The sequence below is a fragment of the Crotalus tigris genome, unplaced genomic scaffold (assembly GCF_016545835.1).
Source record: "Crotalus tigris isolate CLP2741 ecotype Arizona unplaced genomic scaffold, ASM1654583v1 scf7180000023924.132734, whole genome shotgun sequence".
Lineage (NCBI taxonomy): Eukaryota > Metazoa > Chordata > Lepidosauria > Squamata > Viperidae > Crotalus > Crotalus tigris.
Window position 1 is genome coordinate 63,325 of NW_024100270.1, and position 25,534 is coordinate 88,858.

At 39.7% G+C, this 25,534-nt stretch overlaps 2 protein-coding genes across 3 annotated transcripts in view; one reads left to right on the forward strand and one right to left on the reverse strand.

The window, feature by feature from the left end:
• LOC120298504 (cytochrome P450 2C5-like) overlaps nt 1-25,534 on the forward strand; it is an 82,627-nt gene that overhangs the window by 52,223 nt on the left and 4,870 nt on the right. The window contains exon 12 of the mRNA XM_039322298.1: nt 21,078-21,190. Within this exon, the coding sequence (XP_039178232.1) occupies nt 21,078-21,190 (113 nt within the window). The remainder of the gene's footprint in view (nt 1-21,077; nt 21,191-25,534) is intronic.
• LOC120298506 (cytochrome P450 2C5-like) lies at nt 1,053-24,053 on the reverse strand. Of its 2 annotated transcripts, XR_005554098.1 has the most exons (8): nt 23,628-24,053; nt 22,957-23,119; nt 21,641-21,790; nt 14,099-14,259; nt 12,871-13,041; nt 6,742-6,883; nt 1,708-1,849; nt 1,053-1,600 (listed from the first exon to the last, which is right to left on the reverse strand). XR_005554098.1 is itself a non-coding variant. In XM_039322302.1 (7 exons), the coding sequence occupies exons 1-7, from the start codon at nt 23,730-23,732 to the stop codon at nt 2,428-2,430; spliced, it is 1,092 nt and encodes a 363-aa protein (XP_039178236.1). In that variant the 5' UTR covers nt 23,733-24,053; the 3' UTR covers nt 1,860-2,427. The 2 variants fall into 2 exon arrangements, 1 of the variants encoding a protein (XP_039178236.1); XM_039322302.1 differs by lacking the exons at nt 1,053-1,600; nt 1,708-1,849 and adding an exon at nt 1,860-2,627.

Below are 25,534 nucleotides of genomic sequence, written 5' to 3' on the forward strand. Positions count from 1 at the left end.
ATTCAGTCAAAGTGGCCAACTTGGGGAGGAGCTTTTGTCAAGACAGAATTTTATGGAACCTAAATCTTTTATTATTATTATTATTATTATTGTTGTTGTTGTTCTTCTTCTTCTTCTTCTTCTTCTTCTTCTTCTTCTTCTTCTTCTTCTTCTTCTTCTTCTTCTTCTTCTTCTTCTTCTTCTTCTTCCTATTATTATTGTTATTATTATTATCATTATCATTATTATTATTATTGGGGTAATTTAATGTTGTGTTTGACTTTTGTTTTCTTATGCATATATTTGATAAGTAGTGTATATGAATGCAGTCACACCATAGAAGGGGCATAGCAATTGTGCATTCCAAGCTGCAACTAAGGTCTCAGCCAGATGGCCCACCAATTCCTAAATGAAAAACCCAACCTCCTCTGAACCAACAAGATCCATCAGGAATCTTGGGTTGGTTGATCTAACAGCCTTGCCTCCCCATGAAGTCAGGTGACACCAGCAAACCAGAAAGCATCCAGAGAATGATTTCATCATGGCAATGAACTAATAATGATGTTCTCCAAAACTAGGTATGTTGCTACTGCCACAAAACAAAAACTAATGTGTGGTCCCTGATATGCATTGGGTGTAGTGATTTGGGACAAGTCCATGGTTGCCATAAACTCCTGGACTACCTTATACTCAAGACTACTAGAAGTGAAGTTGAAATCTCCAAGAACCAACAGCCTCAGGTCTCTATTGTCATCACAACAACATATTCAGTTGCTCAAGCAGGTATGATGCTGGTCAACAGATAATACACAAACAGCAATCACAATTGTTCCTTACAGCCCAAATTTAAACAAGAGCCTCACATCCAGTTTGCACCACAGGTCTCCAAACCCTCAACAATTTGCAGATGATAATGGCCAGCGTTTTTTCCCCTCCCCTAAAGATTGAGCTAAATTCCAAGATGACGGCCCACTCTAGAGCCATTCAGAACATAGTAAGGCCAGACAGGTCTGTTGCCATACCCACAATCAAATTTTGGATGAAGAAAGATATATTGCAGACTTACTTGGCAATCAGCAGCAATAGCTGGAGTCCAGGGTCTCACAGGCATTATTTATTTATTGATATAAGTCACCCAATCTAATTTATAGGCCTTAAAAGGAGCAATTTATAGGATACAATATGTGCCAGGAAGGAAGCGGAGGGGGAAGATGAAAATGGAGGGGAGGGGAAAAGAAAGAAAAAAAAATAAAAGAAGAGAAAGAGAGAGAGAGAGAGAGAGAGAGAAAAGAAAGAAAAGAAAGAAAGAAAGAAAGAAAGAAAGAAAGAAAGAAAGAAAGAAAGAAAGAAAGAAAAGAAAAGAAAAGAAAGAAAGGAGTTGTCACTTATCATGATCTTGACTCCTTTCCTTGTCTTAATTATTGAACACAAGTGTCCACTGAACGATTAACAGCTCGTATAAGGAGGGATTGATTCTTATTTTGGAAGATCATAAAGAGAGACATTATATCCATGTCTTTGGTGTCCCCATCCAGAGAGAAGGTGAAGTTCTGCAGCAAAGTGCTGAAGAACAGGAAGAGCTCCATCTTAGCCATAGCCTCTCCTGGACAGGCCATCTTCCCTGAAATTGCAAACAAGAAAACAAAGCTTATTCAAAGCTGATTAAAGAATAACATGGATCAGGCAAGCATATGAATTGGTAATACTATCTGTCCCAGAGGACTATACCTGCTGAGAATGGCATGAAAGCATCTCTTTTCCTGAACTGGCCCTTTTCATTCAAAAAATGATCTGGGTTGAACTTCTCTGGAGTCTCCCAATGGAGAAGATCACGGTGTACTGAGGAGAGGACTGGCACAACAGCCATGTACTAGAAGAAGGAGGTAAAGAAACAGATGACATTAATTGGTGCTACCTCGTCCAGAGAATAAAGAGCCTCACTTGTGTCAAATAAAACAGGCCAACAGGGAGCAATCTGCAAACATTCTGAAATGGAATGAAGGGAGAGAGATTTGGTTTTATTAATTAATTTATTAAATTTGTATACTTCCCATATCCAAAATGACTCTAGGCAATTCACAATGCCATAAATAATACATATTAATTCATACTTATTCAAACTGCCTTGAATATGAAGGATCTTTGACTATATAACAGTGAGTGCTTTTTTGTAAAAAACAAAAAGGTGGTGGAACTCACACAGGTCATACAACCTGCCTTGCCTACCCTACAAGGTTTACCTTTGTAGTTGAAAAAAACCCTTCAGTTTTTAGTGTATCTAAAAGACTAGGATTTTGTTCAAGTTAAGTTAATAATATTAATGTTACCATGCACAAATCCGTTGAAAAAGGGTGCTGGAAATCCATTCTAGTGTGTTCTATGACCAAAAAAGCCCTGATAACAATCATCTATTTTTTTTCCTCTGCAGAATATCTTTATCAGTAATTATTATTGCCACACTTTGGGAATGTTGTAACCATGGAACTTTACATCACAAGTTGTTGCCTGTGGAAAGTTTTCAAGGCTCTCAGGCCCATAACGTTGAACCTCATGGACCACAGCATTTGTGAAAGGCATCTTCAACCGGTCTTCCATGCTTGGAGTGCGATTTGTACCCACTACCTCATCAATCTCTTGTTGCACCTTAGCTGTGAGAACAATATATTTAGATGAAATTAACAATCTTTTACTGTATTGTACTGAGCACCCTCAGTCAGCTACCACTTGAATAGAAACATGGTTTTCCAAAGCACGTTCAGAGAAAAATGGCTCTTCCTCAAAGTCATTTCTCAGTGGAGACCATTTCAATTTTTCTAGAGCAAGAAGACTATGTTACGGTTGAAATTATGAAAGCTGGTGATCACAGTTTACACAAGATACTAGCAAAGCTGTACTTGAGTTAGTAATAGTAATAGTAGTAAAGTTGGAAGGGACCTTGGAGGTCATCTAGTCCAACCCCCTGCTCAGGCAGGAAACCCTACACCATTTCGGACAAATGGCTGTCCAGTCTCTTCTTAAAAACTTCCAGTGTTGGAGCATTTAATGCTTCTGGAGGCAGGCTGTTCCACTGATTAATTGTTCTCACTGTCAGGAAGTTTCTCCTTAGTTCTAGGTTGCTTCTCTCCTTGATTAGTTTCCACCCGTTTCTTCTTGTCCTGCCTTCAGGTGCTTTGGAAAATAGCTTAATTCCCTCTTCTTTATGGCAGCCCCTGAGATATTGGAATACTGCTATCATGTCCCCCCTTGTCCTTCTCTTCGTTAAACTAGACATACTCAATTCTAGCAACCGTTCCTTATATGTTTTAGCCTCCAGTCTCCTAATTGTCTTTGTTGCTCTTCTCTGTACTCTTTCTAGAGTCTCAACACCTTTTTAACATCGTGGTGACCAAAACTGGATGCAGTATTCCAAGTGTGGCCTTACCAAGGCATTAAAGAGTGGTATTAATACTTCACATGATCTTGATTCTATCCCTCTGTTAATGCAGCCTAGCACTGTGTTGGCCTTTTTGGCAGCTGCAGCACATATTTAGGTGATTGTCTACTAGGACTCTGAGGTCCCACTCACAGTTACTACTATTGAGCATGGTGCCACCTATGCTGTACTTGTGCATTTGGTTTTTCTTGCCTAAATGTAGAACCTTGCTTTTTTCACCATTGAATTTCATTTTGTTAGTTAGTGCCCAGTGTTCAAGTCTGTCCAGATCCTTCTTTATATTAAGCCTGTCTTCTGGAGTGTTGGCTATTCCTGCCACCTTGGTGTGATGAGTTCCCCATCTATCCCTTCATCCAAATCATTGATGAAGATGTTGAAGAGCACTGGGCCCAGAGCAGAGCCCTGGGGCATCCCACTACACACTTCCCTCCATATAGAGGCAGTTCCATTGAGGACCACTCGCTGAATACGGCCGGTCAGCCAGCTACGGATCCATCTGGTGGTGATTCTGTCTACCCCACATTTTTCTATCTTATCAAGTAGTAGGTTGTGATCTACTTTATCAAATGCCTTACTGAAGTCCAAGTAAATTATGTCCACAACTATTCTCGATCACTAATTTTGGTTCACTTGGTCAAAGAATGCAATAGGATTTGTCTGGCATGATCTAGTTTTGACAAACCCATGTTGGCTTTCAGTAATGGACTTTTTTTTGTTTGCCTCTAGGTGTTTTCGTTGATTCGTTGTTGATTATCTTTTCCAGGATCTTCCAGGTATTGAGGTCAGGCTGATAGGTCTGTAATGTCCTGGGTCCATTTTTTTTCCTTTTTTGAAGATGGGAACTACATCAGCTCTTTTCCAGTCCTCTGGTAGTTCCCCTGTGTTCCAGGATCTTTGAAAAATATAGTTCAGTGGTTCCGATATCACATCTGCCAGGTCCTTGAGAACTCTGGGCTGCAATTCATCTGGCCTTGAGTTGCCTCAGAAAAGAAAAAATAACCGATGAATGGAAAAATGCTGAAGTGCTTCTTATACACAGGAAAAGGGCCAATATGATTTAAAGAACTATTGCCCAATAAGCCTCCTTTCACACATTGACAAGGTTTTCACCAAGATAATAGCAAAAAGAATATTAAGAACATTAAATGATGCACAGCCAAAGGAGCATGCAGGGTTCAGAAGTGGTTACAGCACAATAGATCACATCCAGGTTGTTCATCAAGTCATTGAAAGGTACAACAAATACACCATGCCTCTTTGCATGGCTTTCATTGACTACAATTTCATTGACTACAACTCAGAATTCCAGCAAGCAATAATTAGGGCATTGCTCAACCAAGGCAACAATAAATATACTACAATCAATATATGAAAAACAATGGTAACAATTTGCCTTAATGATCTTAAAGTGGAAATCAACATAGAACAAGGTGTACGACAAGACAATACAATATCCCTATTCTTTTCTCAGTCTGCCTTTAAGAAGTATTTTGCAAACTAGACTGGGCAAAAAATGAAATAAAAATCACTGGTGCTTACTTAAATCACTTAAGATTTGCAAATGATATTGTTCTCTTCTCCCAAGATCCAGAAGAGCTACAAATAGACATATGAGAGCTGCACAAAGCAGGAGAACCATTTGGCTTAAAAATAAACCTGAAAAAGAGCCAGGTTATGTTTAATAAATTCATCAAAGAAAGAAAAGAAGTATATGTGAAGAAGAATTAGATATAGTAGACCACTGCATATACCTTGGCCAATGGATGTCAATGGAAGGTGATACAATAAAGGAAATTGATCGACATGTTAAATGTGGTTGGTAGGCATTCAGCAAGCTAAGTATAATTTTTAAGAACAACTTCCCCCTATGCCTGAAGAGAAAAGTTTTTGATCAGTGTATACTATCTGCTCTAACATATGCCAGTGAACCATGAACACTAACCTCACAATTGATACAAAAGCCACAAGTGGCATAAAGAGCCATAGAAAGATACATGCTCGGCATTACAAGACAAGATAGAAAGACCTGCATGTGGATTAGAGTACAAACGAAAGTATATGATATCATCAAGAAGAGTAAAAGAACTGAAATGGAAATAGGCCAGTCACATAGCAAGAAGAACTGATGGCAGGAGGACCAAGGCAGTCATAGAATGAATCCCACTCGATAAAAAGTGTCCACGAAAGAGACCTAAAACAAGATGGATCGACAGCATCAGCAAGTTTTGTGGGCCCAATTGGCAGGACTGTATGGGTCCTTGACTGTAATAAACTTGAACTTGAACTTCATCACGCAATGGATAGAGAATGGTAAAAATGATGATGAGAATGAATATTATGTGCCAGCAGAGTACAAACAATTTATTCCCTCAAAAACCTCAAGGTTCATTTCCAAAGAAAGAATGCTTCAGGATACAGCTGCCAATCAATTTTGCGGGGGTTTTATAGATTAAGATTTATAATATTGTCACTGCTTATAGCAGTATGGTTCAAATGTTAAGGATGATATCTTGAGTTAAAAGGATGTGGGTTTATACTGATACAAAAATGATTCTTAAGAAAAGCTATACCATATTAAATTAATCATTCATACTAGGACTCCTTAAAGCAAGTACTCAATTAATTAATTGATCTGCCTTAAGGCTGTATGAAGGAAAAGACTGCTGTTGTTAAAGCGTTCAATCACATCTTGCCTCTTCATGATCTAATGCAGTGGTCCCCAACCTCTCTGGCTCCATGGTCCGACAGCAGTAGTGGCGGCAGGAGGGAGGGTTTGGTTTTGCATGTGCAACTTAACTCCCATGCATGCTCAAATGAAGCCTCAAGCACTCGCCTCCTGCTTGCATGGCCTGATTCCCAACAATTCTGGTCCAAGGACTCAGGATTGGGGACCCTTGATCGAGTGGATATTATTTTACTAGAACTGTCTTTGTGTAATCTCAAGATTTCATGGAAGCCTAGTTGTTCCAAGGGCATGTTAGTTAAACTGGAAATAAACAAAACACAGCAAAACATTCTGTAAGAAGATCTTGGCAAACACTTCCCAAAACCTGCCAGGAAAACTGCAGAAATGCAGCTGCAATGAGTTTACTTTATTCAACAGCATCCTTACTTTATTTTTTCCAGGATTATTAGTGGAAGCCCTAAAGCAGGAGTCTTCAAACCTGGCCCTTTTATGATATGTGGACTTCAGCTCCCAGAATTGTTCAGCTAGAGTGCCTGGCTGAGGAATTCTGGGAGTTGAAGTCCACAAGTCACAAAAGGGCCATGTTTGAAGAGCCCTGCCCTAAAGAGTTGACACCTTTATATATTTGTGGTTATTTCTGTACCTTGAATATGTGGCAATTTAGCCATTGTTAGGAGGCTGCGTAGCAAAGTTTGGCTTGTGGTTATTGTCCCAGCAGTAAAGAGAGTAAGCACAGTAATCACAAGATCATCAAGAGTGTAGATTCCCTCAGATGAGTTCTGCTCCTGAAAAGAAAATAGAAAGGGAAACAGAAGGATGAAAATGGGGTTGATTTAAAGTAATTTATGAAACTCTTTGTTGAGTCCGTGGCGGGAAAACAGACACGAGAAGCAGCTGGAGTTCTCAGTTTCATTTATTCAGCGTTCAGCTTACAGGAAGATGGCTTCAGCCTCGCCCAAACGCCTCGCAGCCTCTTATATAGGCAACTACCGGGTAAATGGGTTACTTTTCCCGCGCCAGCACCCGCGCATGCGCACGGCGCTGGCGACAGCCTGTCTGGTCCCGGGCAGCTTTGCACCTGCCCGGGACTGCCTGCAAACGCCCGAGCCGTTTGCCAAGGCTCGGGACATAACACCCCTTTCCCCCGGGCTAAAACTACTACCACCATACAACATTTATTTTATATGACATTTTGCTCCCCAGTGCTCCCACTGATTACTGGCTTTTGCCTTGCCAGCAATGTTATGTAATCTTCTAGATACTTAGGAGATTTCTTTGCTCTCTGTGACCTTCTTAGCTCTGGGTTACTGGCATAAGTTCCCTGACTGGAGGGAGGCATGAGCCTGTTCTCTCTACTGTGCCCTGGTGTCTTCCAAGGACTGTGCCCGATGCCTGGCCTGCTTGCTTGCCCACCGGGCTCGTCAGGCCAGGGCTTCTGTTGCTTTGTGACCTGGTTGTCCTACCTAGCTGTAGACCCTCAGGCCCCTTGAAGTGATAGCCACTGCTGGGTGTCTCTGTAGAACCTCCTAGGTCAGTCCAAGACCTGTCAGGAGGCTGTCCCATCCCTGAACCCCATTCTGTGCTCGGGCTCGTGGGGGTTTCTGTACTTTCCCAAAACTCAGGTGTTCCATGAGTGTGCTAGGGTTGTTGTAGTCGGGAATTGGTTCCTCGATAGCTCGTGTATGTTGAACCCCTGAGGATTTGGGGTAAGGTCCAGGCCAACCTTGGGAATTGTGTGCCAGCTCTCTTGCGGGGAATGATTTGTTGGGATGCCCCCGGGTATCCTACGTTGCTGGAGTGCTGTGTGATGTGTGTGGAAAGTGAGTATGCCCCCGGGGTGACTCCCTGGCTGGAGTAGGCGTGAGTGCCTGTTGTGTGGGTAAGCTCCATGACTTTCTTTTCGGAGCACTTGCAGAACCTTGGGACGAGCCGTTTGTGGCTCCCTCAGTGGAGATGGGCCGTAGCTCTTGCCCTTCCCTTTGCTCCAAAGGGTCCCCCTCCCCCCCTGGAAAAGACCCAGGAGTCTCAGCAGAAAAGTCTCGCCTAGAGCGAAGTTGGTCGATGTGCCGACGCAGGACACGACCGTTGCCCAGGGCAACCTCGTAGGAGAGAGGACCTGTGATCCTGGACACAGAAGCGGGGACCCATGTATGACCAGGCCCGTAATTGCGAGCCCAAACCGGGGCACCCACAAGTAGTTGTCTAGGTGCCCTAGGATGTGAGGTAGATGAAGGCAGTCTGTCCGGATGCACCCGGTCAAGTCTAGTAGGAAGTTGGCGCCCCCAACGAAGTTCAGCTGGACTTCTCCCTGTAGAAGTGGACGGTGTGGTGCGATAAGAAAGGAGAAAGTCAGCCAACCTGTGATGCCAGTCCCCGTAGGTGAGTCTCTTCAAGGCGTCCTTTGCGATGCGCACCATGCGTTCAGCCCTACCGTTGGTGGACGGGTGAAATGGCGCAGACGTGGCATGACGAATCAGGTTTGCCTGTAAGAAAGCTTGGAATTCGGAGGAGGTGAATTGAGGGCCGTTGTCGGACACAATGACATCTGGCAGCCCGTGTGCAGCAAAAATCCCCCTCAGTACCTGAATAGTCTTTGCAGTGGTGGTGGATGAGACAGGCACAACCTCAAGCCATGTTGAATGGCTGTCAACAAGGACCAAGAAGAACTGGCCCTGAAAGGGCCCAGCGTAGTCACTGTGCACCCTAGACCATGGGGACTGTGTTTCCTCCCATCTATGCACAGGAGCTTGGGGCATCTCTGGGCGAGATCGTTGGCACAGGTGGCATGCGTGTACCGTAGCCTCAATATCTTTATCTAAAGCAGGCCACCACAAGGCCACCACAAGTGGCTTCGTGCAAGAGCCTTCATACGAACAATGCCAGGATGACCCTCGTGGAGGGATTCTAAGACCCTAGTCCTCATTGAGGTGGGAATGACAACTCTGTTTCCCCAAAGCAGACAACCCTGAGAAAGGGACAGTTCGTTCCTTTTGGACCAGAAACTCTGAAACTCAGGACTAGGGCAGTGCTCAGGCCACCCGGACAGGACCCAGGAGCGGACACGTGAAAGTGTGTGATCTGTACCTGTTTCAGCGGTAACATCCCTGGCACTAAGAGGGAGCTCGGGCAAGGCTTGGATTGATAGAATGTTGACAGCTGGCGCGGGGTCAGCTTATACTACTGGCAGAGGCAATCTACTGAGGCCATCAGCATGGCCCATTTCTTTCCCAGGCTTGTGGAGTAATGAAAAATCATATGCAGACAAGAAAATAGACCACCTAAGCATTCTAGGGGAAATGATGTGGGGAGTCTGCTTACGTGTGGTAAACAGTCCCAGCAGAGGCTTATGGTCAGTGAAGACCGTGAAATGCCTGCCATATAGAAAATCGTGGAATTTTTTAATTCCAGCAACAACAGCCAGAGCCTCCCTGTCTATCTGAGCGTAGTTGCGCTCGGCAGAAGACAGTGTTCTGGAGTAGTATGCAATAGGAACCTGAGTTCCATCAGACCTGAGGTGACTCAGGACAGCTCCAACCCCGTAGGGGGACGCATCACAAGCGATGCACACAGGGAGAGACTCGTTGAAATGTGCAAGAACACTGTTAGAAGTGAGCAAGGCCTTGACTTCTTTAAAGCAAGCCTCATGCGCTTGTGACCACAGCCACACAGCCTGTTTGTCTAGTAGCCTGTGAAGAGGCTCAGCTACACTAGCTTTATGTGGAAGAAAAGAATTGTAGAAATTCAGGAGGCCTAGGAAGGCCTGAAGTTCGGCCTTAGACTTTGGTCTGGGTGCATCTAAAATAGCAGTCAGTTTGGATTCAGCAGGATGAATCCCAGCAGCATCAATTTTGAATCCCAGAAATTCAGTAGAAGGCACCCCAATCTGCATTTGTCTTTTCTGAGCTTGAGGCCTGATTTCCTGAATCTTAACAGGACAGCCCTAAGCCTTTCAGCTAGAATGTGTGTGGAGTCTCCTGCAATCAAGACATCGTCAAAGTAGGGGCAGACCCCTGGTATACCTCGTAGTGTGTTTTCCATTACGCTTTGGAAAATCCCAGGAGCGACATTCACTCCAAACTGTAGCCTTTTTACTTTAAAGGCTCCCCTGTGGGTCACAATGGTCTGAGCTATGGCAGCATCATCATCAACAGGCAGCTGTTGATATGTTTGAGCTAGGTCAAGCTTTGCAAAAACACGCCCCCCCCTTGAGAGAGGCCAGGATGTGACTGACCACAGGAACAGGATAGGCATGTTGCTGCAATGCCTTATTGAGTGTGCATTTGTAATCAGCACAAATGCGAATGTCCCCATTTGCCTTTAGAGGCGTGACAATGGGGGTCTCCCACGGGCTGGAATCAACAGGTTCTAGGATTCCCTGTTGGATTAGTTTGTCTAGTTCAGTGTCAATCTTACTTTTTAAAGCAAAAGGGACCCTTCTTGCTTTAATCCTAATGGGAGTGACAGTGGGGTCTAGCTTTAAGGACACAGGTGGTCCTTTGAATGTGCCCAGCTGGGGGCTGAAAACATCTGCAAATTCTTTGCAGACTTCCTGTAGGTCGAGTGTTTGTAAGCTATTGAGTCCTGTGACGTGTATCCCCAGGGCCTCAAACCAATCGAGTCCTATGAGACTCGTTCGTTCACCCCCTACTACTAATAAGTCTAGTGGACCTTCAAAACTCTTGTATTGCACGTTAAGGGTGGCCTCCCCCTTAACACACACTCTTGAGTTCTGAAAATCTGTTAATACAATATCAGAAGGCCTTAACTTGGCCTTAGACCCACTTCTGGAACAAATCTTCCTAAATGTATGCAATGAAATGATGGACAGGGCAGACCCTGTGTCTAGTTCCATAGATAATGGAACCCCTTGTAGCTTCACGTTGAGTGACAGCTTTTTCTTCATGGGCTTGTGTGTGCCTGTTCTACAGATGCTTCTTCGCGAAGCGCAAAAACCTACCCTATTCTGGCTGGGGAATCTGGTACCCTTCAGGCGTTCTTCTTGGGGTTGTGCCTTTCGTCGGCCCAGGCACACAGCTGCAATGTGCCCTTGTTTACCGCATGCCCGGCAGGTAGCGGAGCGGAACTTGCAGTCGGTTCTCCTGTGGCGACCTCCACAGCCGATGCACTTGAGCGGAGCCGAAGAGCTTCCCTTCTGGTTCTCTTCCTTCGCGGGGTGTAGACGGTCGACTTCCTCGTCCGGATCCTCCTCGGAGTTTCGTCGGACGTCTTCCTGGTGCACGGACGCACCCTCTGCACTGTTTCTGATCGGCCGCATGTTTTTGATGGCGCCGCCTGCTGCTTCTTCTGCGGTGACTTCCCTTAAGGCGTCTTGGAAGGATAATTCTTCCTTTGCGAAAAGTCTCTGTTGTAGCTCGCGATGCCTTAACCCGCACACGAATCGGTCCCTCAGTCGTTCCTCGAGGTCCTTGAACTCGCAGGGCTTGGCGGCCTTCCGTAACGCGGCGATGTATTCCTTGGCTGACTCACCGGGCCGTTGATCCCTTTGTTCGAAGGTGTGGTGCCATGAGATAACAGACACCTTGGGGTGGAAGTGCTCTTTCAGCAGCTTCTTCAGGTCTGCGTAGCTTACAGACTCTACTGGGACAGGTGCTGCAAGGTTTTCTGCGATTTCGAAGGCGTCTTGGCCGCAAACGCAAAGCAGGGTGGCCGCCTTCAAGCTATCTTCCCTCACTTGGTTTGCCTTGAAGTAGTTCTCCATTCTGGATACGTAGGACTCCCACCGCTCTGGATGTGAGACGTCAAATTCCGAAAGCCTTCCGATTTTCGCCATCTTCGGATCTTCAGGAGACGGGTCTATCAGCCAGCCTACCCCCGAATGCGCACCGGATTGGCGGGCAGCTGCCGAGTCGACGCCGTTCCTCTTTCGCCGCTCAGGACTCCTTGGGTAAGCTTACACTTCTTCCTTTCCAGGTAGTGCAAGGCATCCCACCTTCGTCGCCAGTGTTGAGTCCGTGGCGGGAAAACAGACACGAGAAGCAGCTGGAGTTCTCAGTTTCTTTTATTCAGCGTTCAGCTTACAGGAAGATGGCTTCAGCCTCGCCCAAACGCCTCGCAGCCTCTTATATAGGCAACTCCCGGGTAAATGGGTTACTTTTCCCGCGCCAGCACCCGCGCATGCGCACGGCGCTGGCGACAGCCTGTCTGGTCCCGGGCAGCTTTGCACCTGCCCGGGACTGCCTGCAAACGCCCGAGCCGTTTGCAAGGCTCGGGACATAACACTCTTCATAGTGTTTCTTTCCATTACAGGAAACTTAACTGACTAACTTTAGAATATATAGGAGAATTTTTCAATTGTAAAGCATTTATGCAATCACCATTTGATGCAGAGAGGAAACAATTTGCCTGTCTGACCTATCTATCAAATATTTACCACAAGAAATTACGAGAATTATAGGTTGTTATTTAGAGCTGGACAAAAGCAACTCTTAAGCTGTATGGTGGGAAAACTAGATTAGATCTGAGCATAGAAGCTTGAATGTTATATCTGAGAGACTAATTCTAATAGAAATTGCACCTGCAAGATGAATTATTATCTTTATATCACCTATTAAGAGTGTAGAAGAGGTGTAAATTAGCATGTAAAGCAAATGTCTATACTTACTCATTTTTAATTATGTTGGGCATAGGAGTACATGTTAATAAATGGCAAATTAAAGTAATAAAAAGGGGGATAAATATTTTCATATTCTTTCATCTTAGATACATATTGGAGATATTTAGACAGTTATGCAGAGATGGTATCTATGCCTACTTTCTCCATTCTATGAAGGAAGCAATCAATATAGTCACGCGGGTTCTGGGGATCCAATGTCTTCTTGTGCAATTCCACTTTCTCACGGATATAATCATAGACTTTTTCTGTCTCAGACTCGATATGTCGTCCCAAAAAGTATTCCATTGTTTTTGGAAAAGTATTGTACACCTGTTGCAGAGTTGATGTTAAACAGTATATGTTTTTAGACCATAATGGTGAAGGCTTAAAGCCCCAAATATTCAGAGATTAGCTTTTAGTCTGATATTGTTAATTATCAAACCTCAGCTAGGTGCCAAGACCAAGAAGACAGGTTCCACAAGAATTTCAGTAAGCTATCTTTAATTTTAGTGTTGAGCAAATACAGTGTCTTAGGAACGACTGCATGGTAGGAATTTTTATTTATAATAAGTTGGTTAAAAAGGAATCTCTTTGACAAGCCTTTTCCCCAGATCTTTCCTCACCTAGGCTGAGTTCCCTGCAGGATATATTCTGTCAAGCCTCACCCCAGCTATCCCATAAAGGGATAATGATGAAAATGATGACAGTTCTTGAAGCAGGGAGGAAAGAGGGACATAAGAATAGGGGAAATGTCTAAAAACACCATGAGAAGAAGAGAGGCGCCTGTACATAATTTGATATGATGATTATCAAATTATATATAGTTAAATATGTAGCATTGTACTTTTAAAAACTATTATAATAATATACCTTTCAGTTTGATCACAATATTGATATTCCTCTTATACCACAAACCTAATAGCTCAGGGGATAATGCTATTGTCATTTCTTAGAACAACATGGAAATAAGTTTGAGAATTAAAGTTAACTTTTCAGTCAAGGGATGAAAAAATTAAGTGAAACATTACAATTAGGAGGAATCAGCCCCTCCAGTGAAATTCCATGTTTGGCTCTCCCTGACTAATTAAGAAATGGGCAAGTCCTAGAAATAAGCAGGTCAGGGCCCACAGCAGTTACGAGAGAATCAAATGATCCTGTGAGAAATAAGCCCAGCCAGAAAAGAAGATTTGCTGAGAACCAATTTATATTTTGATGGCTCAGTCTTGCTGGACGTCTGGATTTGACTTCTCCTGCTTATCTACAGTATCTTATCTCTACATCTACAGTAATCTCCACATCCCTTATTTGGATATTCGAACACGCAGAGAGGCCCACTAGTAAAAATGAGTGTTTACAGCAGGAAGAGCATCAGAGAGGAAAAACATACCTGTCCTAGGAAACTAGTCAGAAATCTTATTTGATACTCCACAATCTGCTGGTTCTCTATGAAGGTTTGATCTTTGTAATCAAATCGATTGCCAAAGACGACTGCACAGATCACATTAGAAACAGCACTTGTCAAATTTCTTCTTGGATCAAAAGGCTGCCCTACAACAAAGGCCACAGACATTTATGGGAGGGATCAAAGAATGGGGAACTTCCCTTCCACAATTCTCACCACAGAACTGCAACAAAAAAAGTGTGTTTGGGTCAAAGAAGTTATTCAGAGATTTTATTGGTATTTTTTTAATAAATAATATTAAATAGAAGAACCTAGATGTAATTAAATGAAAACATAAACCTTATAACCCTCTAGAGGTTTTTTTTCAAAACCTTCTTGCTGTCTTCTGTCAAGAATTGTTTTCTCACTTTCTCTGCCCTTTTCTGCTCATGGTGGGTTTTTCCCTCCCTGTCCCTTCCCTTAGAAGTTTCTATTTCCAGTTTTCACTCTCCTGACTGTCTCTCCCTCCACCTTCTAATTTCTTCTTTCTTTTTAAAATATAATCCTATTATTTCATTTCTTTCCCCTTCTGATTCCAGAGATTTGTGCATTCATGATTATATTCAAAAGAGGCACAAATCTTTAGAGAAATACTATTTATGACTATATGTTTTCCTTTCTAGTTTTAGATGTCATTCATCCATAACTTCTTTTTCTGGCTCTTGAATTTGCCTGATATATAATCATGTTCAAATAAATTGTTTAAACAGTTTTTTTGGCTTCTTTTCCCAGTTTTAACTGAGCACTCTATTCCCTCAGCACTGTCTCCTTCTAATCTATCCAGCTCTTTTTTTAAATAATAATAATATTCCATTAGGGACTTCCGGTGGTTAAGGCGGTGGAGATGGCGGCTACTTTGTAGCCATCCTCCTGAGACGGTGTTAGATCCGCGGAGCACAGCGTTCATCAGCTGGCCCGCGGCTCGCAATCCTCTTCCCGGGCGAAGGGAAGGGGTAGAGATCGCATGAATAGAGGTAGAACCTCTTAACCTTCCCTGGATTTTTATTTTAGGGGGGTAGAAAGAGTGCTCCCTCGGAGTTCATTGCCTTCTCCGCCTCTCAGCTGTCTTTGTTTCTTCGGAAACAAAGCGAAACGCCGCTACCATCTCCGTATTTAAAGTAACCGTGAGTAATTTTAAACCGGACAGAACTGTTTAAAGGACTTTATTTATAGTTTAGCTTTATTTTATTTTTTTTTAGTTTACTTAGTTTATTTAGTATGTGCTGATTTTTTTTTATTTTTTGAGCTTTCTTTTTTTTCTCGCGGGCGGAAAAGTGAGAGTGAAAGTAAAATGGCGTTTTGAAAGTTTTTCCTTTGAAAGACGGACTGGCTGAATTATTGCTTAATACTGTTTTCTTTTTTAAGTTTTTTTTTATCTTCTGGGAGTTTTCTAAATTGATTCTATTTTATTCTATTTTATTTTATTTTTAATCTTTTGGATTTTTTATTTTTTACTGGTATTTTTATGAAGAAAGGAAGATAAATTAAAATGGCTTCAAAACGACAACCAGCTACTACAGCTCCTAAGGTAATCTCTTCTCCTGCTACTTCTACTGGGCAACAACAACTTAAAATAATACCCTCAGTGCAGCAACCTAAAACTACTCCACCTTCACCTCCCCCATCTGGTACATCAGCACAAGACATTAAAGAAATAATGGTAAATGCTGTGTCACAGTTTAGGGAGGAAATGAAGCAATTGTTGGAACAGAATAAATCTGAAAGTAAGGAAGAAATGAAGCAAGAGATGAAGGAACTTTTAGAACAGAATAATACTATTTTGAGGGATGATATACTTTTAGCTTTATCTGGAGTGGCCTCAGTGGTCGTGAAGCTGGACTCTAGAGTGGAGGAAATTGAAGAAACAGTAGAACTTTTGGATTATAAATTCCAAGATATGGAGAAAAAAGTGGAAGCTTCACAAGATGATATTCTTATGTTCCAGTATAGACAGATGGAATATGCTTTGAGAATAAGAGGCCTGAAAGAAGATAAAACCCAAGACTTGATGGAAATGGTGATTAATGACTTGGCTGTTATTTTGAACATAGATAAAGATGAGTTACGTGGGGAAGTGGAAAGAATTTATAGAGTTAATTCTTGGATTGCAAAACAGAAGAATCTGCCTAGAGATGTGGTGATATATTTTGCTAAGAAGTCTTTGCGAAACCAGATTCTGCAAATTTTCTACAACAAAAGATTCCAGATTGCTGCCCAAGATATTATTATATTAAAGGAAATTCCACCTAAAATTTTAAGAAGCAGAAAAGATTTTGCTTTTTTAGCAAATGAACTTAAAGCAAGACTGATGCCATTTAGATGGGAGATTCCGATGGGTATTGTCCTGAGCCATGCGGGGACACGTTACAGACTTAATACAGTTGCTAAAGCTAAGGATTTTTACAAAACGGTCCTGGGTGCAGGCTCACCTCTGCCCATGATGCACAAAGTCTTGAGTGATAAAGAGATGGAACAGAAACCTGAAGGTACAGGTGTGATGACTGCTGGACAGGTGGTATGGATGTCCCAAGCAGAGGTTAAAGAACAGAGAATGACCCGTGCAGCACATAAACGCAAAGAAAAAGAACAACAGAAAAAAGAAAAAGAAATTAAAGAATCTACTCAGCAAATTGTCTCAATGCCGGTGGGAGGAGCAAGACCCAAAAGCTCTGCAACATACTCTTCAGTAGCAGAATTTGAGGGGATCTTCTCCAGGCTCAAGGCCAAGGGAGATGGCAAAGCTCCTGACCTGGAATGTTAATGGATTAAATATTCCTCAAAAGAGAAAAAAAATCTACCATTATTTAAAGCAACACAACAATGATATTATCTGTTTGCAAGAAACTCATATTACATCTAAAGACCAAAAATACTTAAACAATCCTCGTTTGGGATCTCATTTTGTATCTCCCACCCCTGGAAAAAAAGGGGGTGTGGTAATCTATGTTAAGAAGAATTTATCTGCTATCCTGTTAGAATCAGATCCTCATGGAAGATATGTTATGCTTGAACTTGGTTTATATGGCAAGAAAATTCTTATTGTGGGGCTGTATGCACCAAACCAGCAACAGGAGCAATTCTACAGGTTGCTACATCAGAAAATAACCTTGTTGGACTATAGATCTGTGATTTTAATGGGAGACTGGAATGGTGTCTTAGATATACAAAAGGACAAAAAAGGCTCTTCTACTTTTTTTAAACAGGCTAAGCTACCTAAAGCCTTCTTTGAAATGAAAGAAGATTGGGAATTGAGAGACTATTGGCGTGAACGTAACCAAGAAGAAAGGGACTTTACCTTCTTCTCAGATAGACACCAATCTTTCTCAAGAATTGATTTTTTTTTATTACAACAGATTTATACAACAGGGTGAAGAATGTAAAAATTTTTCCTAGGACATTGTCTGATCATAGTCCAGTTTGGATGGAACTGTTTGCTGAGAAAGAAGACAGGAGATCCTGGAGGGTGAATGAGAATTTATTTAAACAAGAAAAAAATGTCCACAAACTAAAGGAATGTTTAAAGGAATATTTTGCTTTAAATATGAATAAGGGAACATCAATGTCAATGGTGTGGGATGCAAGTAAAGCTTTTATGCGTGGTATTTTGATAAAAATGAATAACTTGCATAGACAGAAACAGATTCAGAAATGTAAAGATTTAGAAGAGGAGATTAAATTAAAAGAGAAACTTCTAATTTCAAATCCTTTAGATGAAAAGGTGAAAGGAGCTATAAAACTGTTAAAAACACAATTTAACATGTTGATGGCTGATCAAGTTGCAACCAATTTACTATTTATGAAACAAAATACATTTTGTAATGCTAATAAACCAGGGAGATGGTTGGCTTATCAGTTAAGAAAGAAACAGAAACAGAGGAATATAGATAAAATAAATTATAATGGTAAATTGGTTTATCAGAAAGAATTGATTAAGAAATCTTTTTTAGAATACTACCAAAAATTATACAAGAGTACTAATATTCAAACTACAGATATAAACAATTATTTAGGTAAAGTTAATTTTCCTAAATTAACAGAAGATCAGGAAAAAGAGATTAATGGTTTAATTACTAAGGAAGAAATTGTTACAGCTATTAAACAATTGAAATTGGGCAAAGCGCCGGGTACGGATGGGTTGACATCTATTTATTATAAAACTCTAGTAGAAGAGATGACTCAACCGTTGTGTGAATTGTTTAATAACTTATTACAGGGGTTAGAGATCCCTCCATCTTGGCGTAATGCATTTATATCACTGATTCCAAAAGACAATCAAGATCTTACATTGCCTAAAAATTATAGGCCTATATCTCTTTTAAATGTGGATTATAAAATTTTTGCAAAAATTTTAGCTAATAGGTTTATGGGGATTTTGCAGCAGATTATACATAAGGATCAATCGGGTTTTATAACTGGAAGGTATATGAAAAATAATGTTAGACAAATTATTAACTTATTAGAGTATTTAGAAAAGAATAACCAAGTCTCTGCAGGCTTGATATTTTTGGATGCTGAAAAAGCCTTTGACCAAGTGAACTGGCAGTTTATGTTATGTTTAATTAAGGAGATGAATTTTGGACAAAATATATTACAAGTACTATCTAATATATATCAAAAACAGACTGCTCAACTTATTGTAAATGGGGGTTTGTCAGAGGCTTTTGTAATAGAAAAAGGTACAAGACAGGGATGCCCGTTATCCCCGTTATTGTTTGTTTTAACATTGGAAATATTGTTGATTAAAATTCGGGAGTCTCAAGAAATAAAAGGAATAGAAATTAATAAAAAAGAATATAAATTAAGAGCCTTTGCAGATGACTTGGTTGTTACTTTGTCTCAACCTACTTGTTCGGTGGTAAAATTATTACAATTGATCCAACAATATGGACGTGTTTCTGGTTTTAAAATTAATAATAATAAGACTAAAATATTAGCTAAAAATATGACTAATGGTGATAAACAGGTTCTAGTTAAGTTAACAGACTTTGAAATTGTTGATAAGGTAAAATATTTGGGGGTTACATTATCTGCTTCCAATGCAAAACTGTATAAAAATAATTATGAAAAGTTGTGGACGGAGATACAGAAGGATTTAAAAAATTGGAACAATTTACAGTTATCCCTTATGGGTAGAATTGCAGTTATTAAAATGAATGTCCTGCCAAAGTTTATTTTTCTGTTTCAAATGTTACCTATTTTAAAGAGTGATCGTAATTTAGATGAATGGCAAAAAGGTATTAATAAATTTGTTTGGGCAGGGAAAAAACCAAGGGTGAAACTTAAAATAATGCAAGATTTTCGTGAGAGAGGTGGACTCAAGGTACCAAATATGAAATTGTATTATGATGCTGTAGTACTAACATTGATCAGCGATTGGGTGAATTTAACAAATATAGAAATACTTCATTTGGAAGGTTGGGATTTACTTTTTGGATGGCATGCCTATTTAATATTTAATAAAAAAGTGGATTGGGTTTTTAAGTCTCATATTATAAGAATCTCTTTGCTTAGAGTGTGGAGGAAGTATTATAAATTTGATTTTAAAATACCATTATGGGCTATACCTCGGCATGCCATAGAAGGTATAAGGAAAGGGGTTAATATGGATATGGTTTCTTATGCACAGTTACTTAGATGGGATGGCCAAGACTGGCAGTTAAAATCTTTGGAAGAACTAATACATGAAAATCTAACTTATTCATGGTTCCAATATAGACAAATAGTGGACAGATGGAAGATGGATTGTAAAATGGGCTGGCTTAGAGAAGATGAAATTCTCCTAAAACAAGTAAGAGATCAAAGGCCAACCCATATTAAGAGAGTTTATGGGGTTTTAGTGGAATTGGATTCAGAATCTGAATTAGTTAAAGATTGTATGATTAAATGGGCACAGAATATTGGTGAATCGATTTCAATGGATACTTGGGAACTTATTTGGACAAGAAATGTTAAATTCACACAAGCGCAAAATTTAAGAGAGAATTTTTATAAGATGTTTTATAGATGGCACCTTGATCCAAAGAAAATGTCCATTATGTACTCTAATTTACAGCCGAAATGCTGGAGATGTGGACACTTGGATGCTACTTATTATCATATCTGGTGGACGTGTAAGCATATAAAAGCTTTTTGGATTAAGATATGGTGGAATATTCAGAGAATTTTTAGAAGGAGGGTAAAATTTACTCCGCAATTATTTTTATTAGGTATTGTTACTGATTGTGATGCTAGGGAGGTTATATTGATGCTAAATTTGATTACAGCCGCTAGGCTGTTAATAGGACAATATTGGAAGAAGGAATCCTTGCCTATTTTACAAGAGTGGTTTTATAAAGTTTCGTATTTGGCAGAAATGGCAAAGATTTCGGCTTTTTTAAAGGAGCAATCTCAAGAGAAATTTTTTGCGGTATGGGAAAAATGGATAAATTTTATACAACATAATTTGGATATGGAAAAATATTATTTAGCCTTTTCATAACTTGTAATGATTGTTTTTTTTTTCTTTCTTTCTTTCTTCTTCTGTATTATTATTTATATACTTTTCTATATATGTTTTATTTTTTGCCTACCTCTTTCTTTTTTCTTTCTCTCTCTCTTTTCTCTTTCCCTTTTTTCTTCCTCTTTTTTTTTAATATATATTATTTACTTTAAAGTTTATGTTACGTATATTATTATTATACATATTATTATTATGATTTTTATTATTATTATTAATTATCTTATAAATTGTATACGTTATTTTTTAAAATTTGTTAAATAATCCTATATTCAGTTCTGGGAAGTCGGGGGGGGAGGGTGGGGTGGTTTGGGAGGGGGGGTGGATGTTTATTTGTAAAATTTTTGAAAAAAATTCAATAAAAAAAATAATAATAATAATATTCCATTCTCATTTTTTTTCTATTTATTTTTTTAAATCTCCTTCCAGAAAAGACTTGTCCACGGAACATGATTTTCCAAGATGCTACATCTCCTGGAAAAAAAATAAATTTATATCTGTCAAGCACCAGGCAAATCAGGCGATCCAGGCAGTTGAAATGGGTATAAAGATTTATTGTAAGCTTAAGCTCTCTACAAGAATCTGAACTAATAATGGCCAAAGGAAATTAGCTGGATGTAGATCTCTTGTGGGCATGAAGGGACTCATGACTGATGATTTGTTTGATCCCTCCCTTGGGATCAGCCTGGCCATTTCCTACAATAGCCTTAATTCAAATCCACGCCACCTCACAGATCTCCGTCACTCATGCAGTTGATTCTTATCCATATTTTCCTTACCTCATTTATATATACACACATATATATACCTATCTAAGTTTTTCTTTATTTTGTGCACTTAAGCACAGATGATTTGAGTTTCAGTTTAGAATCTAGTTTTCCTGTAACTTCACATAAAACAACAAACCCTTTCCAGTTTCATATTTTAAAAGATAATAGTCTTCCTGATATGATTCTTCTGTGGGAGAACAGGTCTCAGTTTCTTTAGACGACCTTTTGTGGCAGCCATTTCCTCCACCAGACAAAGAGCTTCCTCCTGCACCCTCTCAGACATTCTTTTCTTCCCCATCCCAAAATCTCGCAAGGTGGACAGTGTGAACCGTCGCAGCTCCCTCCATTTCTTCTCATCATTTGTAGATATTCCTGAAACAAAAGACACCAAAAGGATCATGATGTTGGTCAATTCTCAGCTTTTGTGGAAGAGCATGTTTCGATATAATATTTCAGGCACTTTTCTTTTTCAAATCTTTGTTTCAATCATAGCTGAAAGAGGCTACTACACTGCAATAAATTATGCATCAGAGAAATGTCCTTCCTCACATTTAAAGTAAACAAGGCTTGATGTTTGAAATACCAATGAAGCAAACGTCACAGTTGCCATCTTTCCATTCTTGACTGCTGTCATAAGTGTGTTATAGATAGAAAGAAATCCCTACACTAGACATGGAACTCTATACTGAGATGCCATTTTCAGTAAGCAGAAGAAAATTGGAGTCGTTTTGAGTTGTGGATTTTATTTTATTATTATTATTTGCTGTAGAGGCTTTATTGACAAAAATAAGTACTTCCAATTACTTATGCTTATAGCTTGCATGATTGTGTGCTAACAAGTTACTCTCAACTCTTAGCTACCTTTAGATTTCCTCCAACACAATCTATCCCTAACCTAATTCTTCAGGACTTGTAAGGGTACATTTGTCATCATTTTAACTGAGTTCATTGACGTTGCAGATGGCCCTCCTTTTCCCTTTATTTTTCTCACCATTATACCCTCCTCTAGGGAGTGAGACCTTTGAACCATACTGTATGTCTGAAGAATGATAATTTCAGTCTGGTCATTTATGCATTCAGTGGAAACTCTGAGCTGATTTGCTCAATGAACTATTTGTTTCTTATTCTTGGATGTCCACAATATTCTCAGAGATTTTGTCCAACATCAAAACCATATTCTTTCAATATTCTTTCTCTCCTGTTTATTCAAAGTCCAAATTGTCAAAGTATCCTCTTTGAAGAACATTTTGTCTGCCTTCCCAAAGGACCAGTTTAAAGGTGAGATTACTTTTTTTTTTTTTTTTGAATGTAAGGAACAACCAGAACAGATTTCAGAAGTGATCAGTGGAAGCGAAATGGTGAAAAAAAGGTGTTCCTCCCTCTTCAAAAAACATGACCAGATCAACCTCTTTACAAAACTTCATTTCAAGTGAAACTTTCATAACTATCAATAATATTAAGAGCATTAAAATAATTTAAAATTACTTATAGAAAATTAAAAAGAGCAACAACGAATAAAGAAATAAAAGCGAATCAACCTTTATTTTGGAACACTCGTCTGTGAAAGGGCGTATTAGTTCGCCCACCAAATTCTTCTGCTTGATTTATCAAAGCATCTTTTACCACCTCATATCCACAAAGAGCAACCATTGGTTTTGATCCAATCCAGATAGTAAATATAGGTCCATACTTCTCTGTAAGCTAAAGGTAAAATTAGATGAAAACCCAGTTAATTAAACGATAAAGCATTTTTTGGTGAAATTATTCTAAAGCATGCTTGAAATATTTCTTAAATTCATAACAGAGAAATCATGTTGAATCTAACCTTTAATAATTCTTAGTATCTACAGGGTTCATCAATTTGATTGGATAAATTGCATGTACTGTATCTCCTAGCTGGAGAGATGATGGGAATGAGATAATCACAATTTTGACTGTATAATACATTTTTGCAAGTAATCTGGTACTACAAAATATATGATAGCAAGTTTTGCTTGTAACCACATATTTTAATGAACTTTGTAACCTCCATTGTGTATTTATCAGACTGTAACTAGGTGACTTTAAATTAAAATTCCTACTGAAGATGCACAAGAGTCCCTAATAAAATTGGACTCTTATAAAAGAAAATCAAACTCCTTAAACTAGGAAAATGTGGATATAACTTTCCAAATAATCACCTGAAAAAGCAAAGAAATACAATAGTTACCTTTTTATAGGATTTTTTTAGAGGTAGTACATCTTGCTGAAAGAGGTTCCCCAGAATAGGCCATGGAGTAGGTCCAGGGGGCAGCTGCACTTTTTTCTTGTACATTTGGAAAGATGAGAAAAGGGTGAAAAGTATACAGATTGAGCCAGACGAAATCCTGCACTATTACATTTCTGATCTTTAGATTGTCTGGCTGCTATGAGGCCTACATCAATTTTAGGGGGCACTGGCCACTTAAAATATGTTTGTAGGGAAGCATCAGATTTGCCAATGCGTGCGTTAAAATCCCCAGCTATTATTATAATTGAGTCTGGGTAATGCCATGATAGCAAATTTACATAGGGATCAAACTGATCCTACAGTTTGTTTATTTCTCTATGCCCACAAAATGGAGGGAAATAGGCATTAACCAATAATACAGTGCTAACTCCATATCTGAGCAAGACTCAAGCATAGATACTGAAACACTGAGTTTAACAGATACCATAGATCTGACGGTCTGTCCTTTTTTATGCATTCAGAGTAAAGGGAATATAACAAAAATTGTGTCATTCTCGTTTGTTGATTAGGGCTAGATTCCAGAGGTCTGGTAGGCGGGAGGTGTCGTCACATTTATTCATGTTGTGGGGGTGTTTTTCTATTTTGATGGCTTTCATAATTATTCTCTTGTTGTGGTGTTCAGTTTTGGAGATTAGTTTGGTTCTTTCAAAATCAATTTCATGTCCTGTAGCTTTAAGGTGATGGAAGAGGGAGGAAGTTTTTTCTTCTTTTCTGGCTGCACTCTTGTGTTCTGTGATTCGTGCATTTATTCTCCTATTAGTTTGTCCAATGTATGTGGCTGGGCAGATTTTGCATGGTATTTCATAGACTCCTTGGTTTTCTAGCTGGATTATGTCTTTGGGGTTTCTTAAGATGTTGGCTATTTTTTGGTTGGTGCCGAAGGCTGTCTTGATATTGTGTTTGTGGAGAATTTTGCTGTTTTTATCTGTGGTGCCTTTGATGTAGGGGAGGAGGGCAGGAGAAAACCCGAATAAACAAAGACCTACATATATAGTAGGCAAAGAATCTTTCTTCCAATATTGTCCAACCAATAACCTTGCCGCCGTAATAAGATTCAACATTAAAATAGTTTCTTTAACATCACAATCTACAATAGTAACTAATAAGAATAATTGTGGTGAAAACTTTATCTTTCTATTAAAAATCTTCTGAATGTTCCACTAAATGTTAATCCAAAAGGCTTTTATGTTTTTACACGTCCATCAAATGTGGTAATAAGTTGCATCCAAGCATCCACATCTCCAACACTTAGGTTGTAAATTAGGATACATAATATCCTAATTTACAGCAAAAATATCCTAAGTTTGCAAAGTTTTGATTGTTGAAGTATTCTAGAATGTTGTGACTTAATGTGTGTCTCCTGGAGACAAATTATATCCATTTTTAGCTTTTGTAGTCTATGAAATATTTTACTCCTTTTTGATGGGGAGTTAAGACCATTTATATTTATTGAAAGAATTCCAATTTCCTCCATAGTTTCAGTTGTGTCAAGATCTCAATTTTCTAGAAGAGCTTATCTGCCTCTGATCTTTAGGCCTCACATCTTCCTCTGATTGAAACTTTTTAGGCGCTTCTTTCTCTGTTTGTTTCAATGTTCCTGCAGTCGTTTCCTCTGGTTTGTTAGGTTCCGCCTCACCTCTCTCCAAGATTATTAAAAAAGTCCTCTGTTGATCCTTCTGGGATCAACCATCTGAAGTTCAGTCCTTTACTGATCAATTTCCTCGTTAAGAATTGGTATTCTCTTCGAGCTTCTCTAATTCTTCTTGGGATCTGTTTGAGAACTACCAAATCTTTATCTTTGTATTTCAGAGGTTGGTCCCTCATAGTCTCAGGATCACATCCCATAC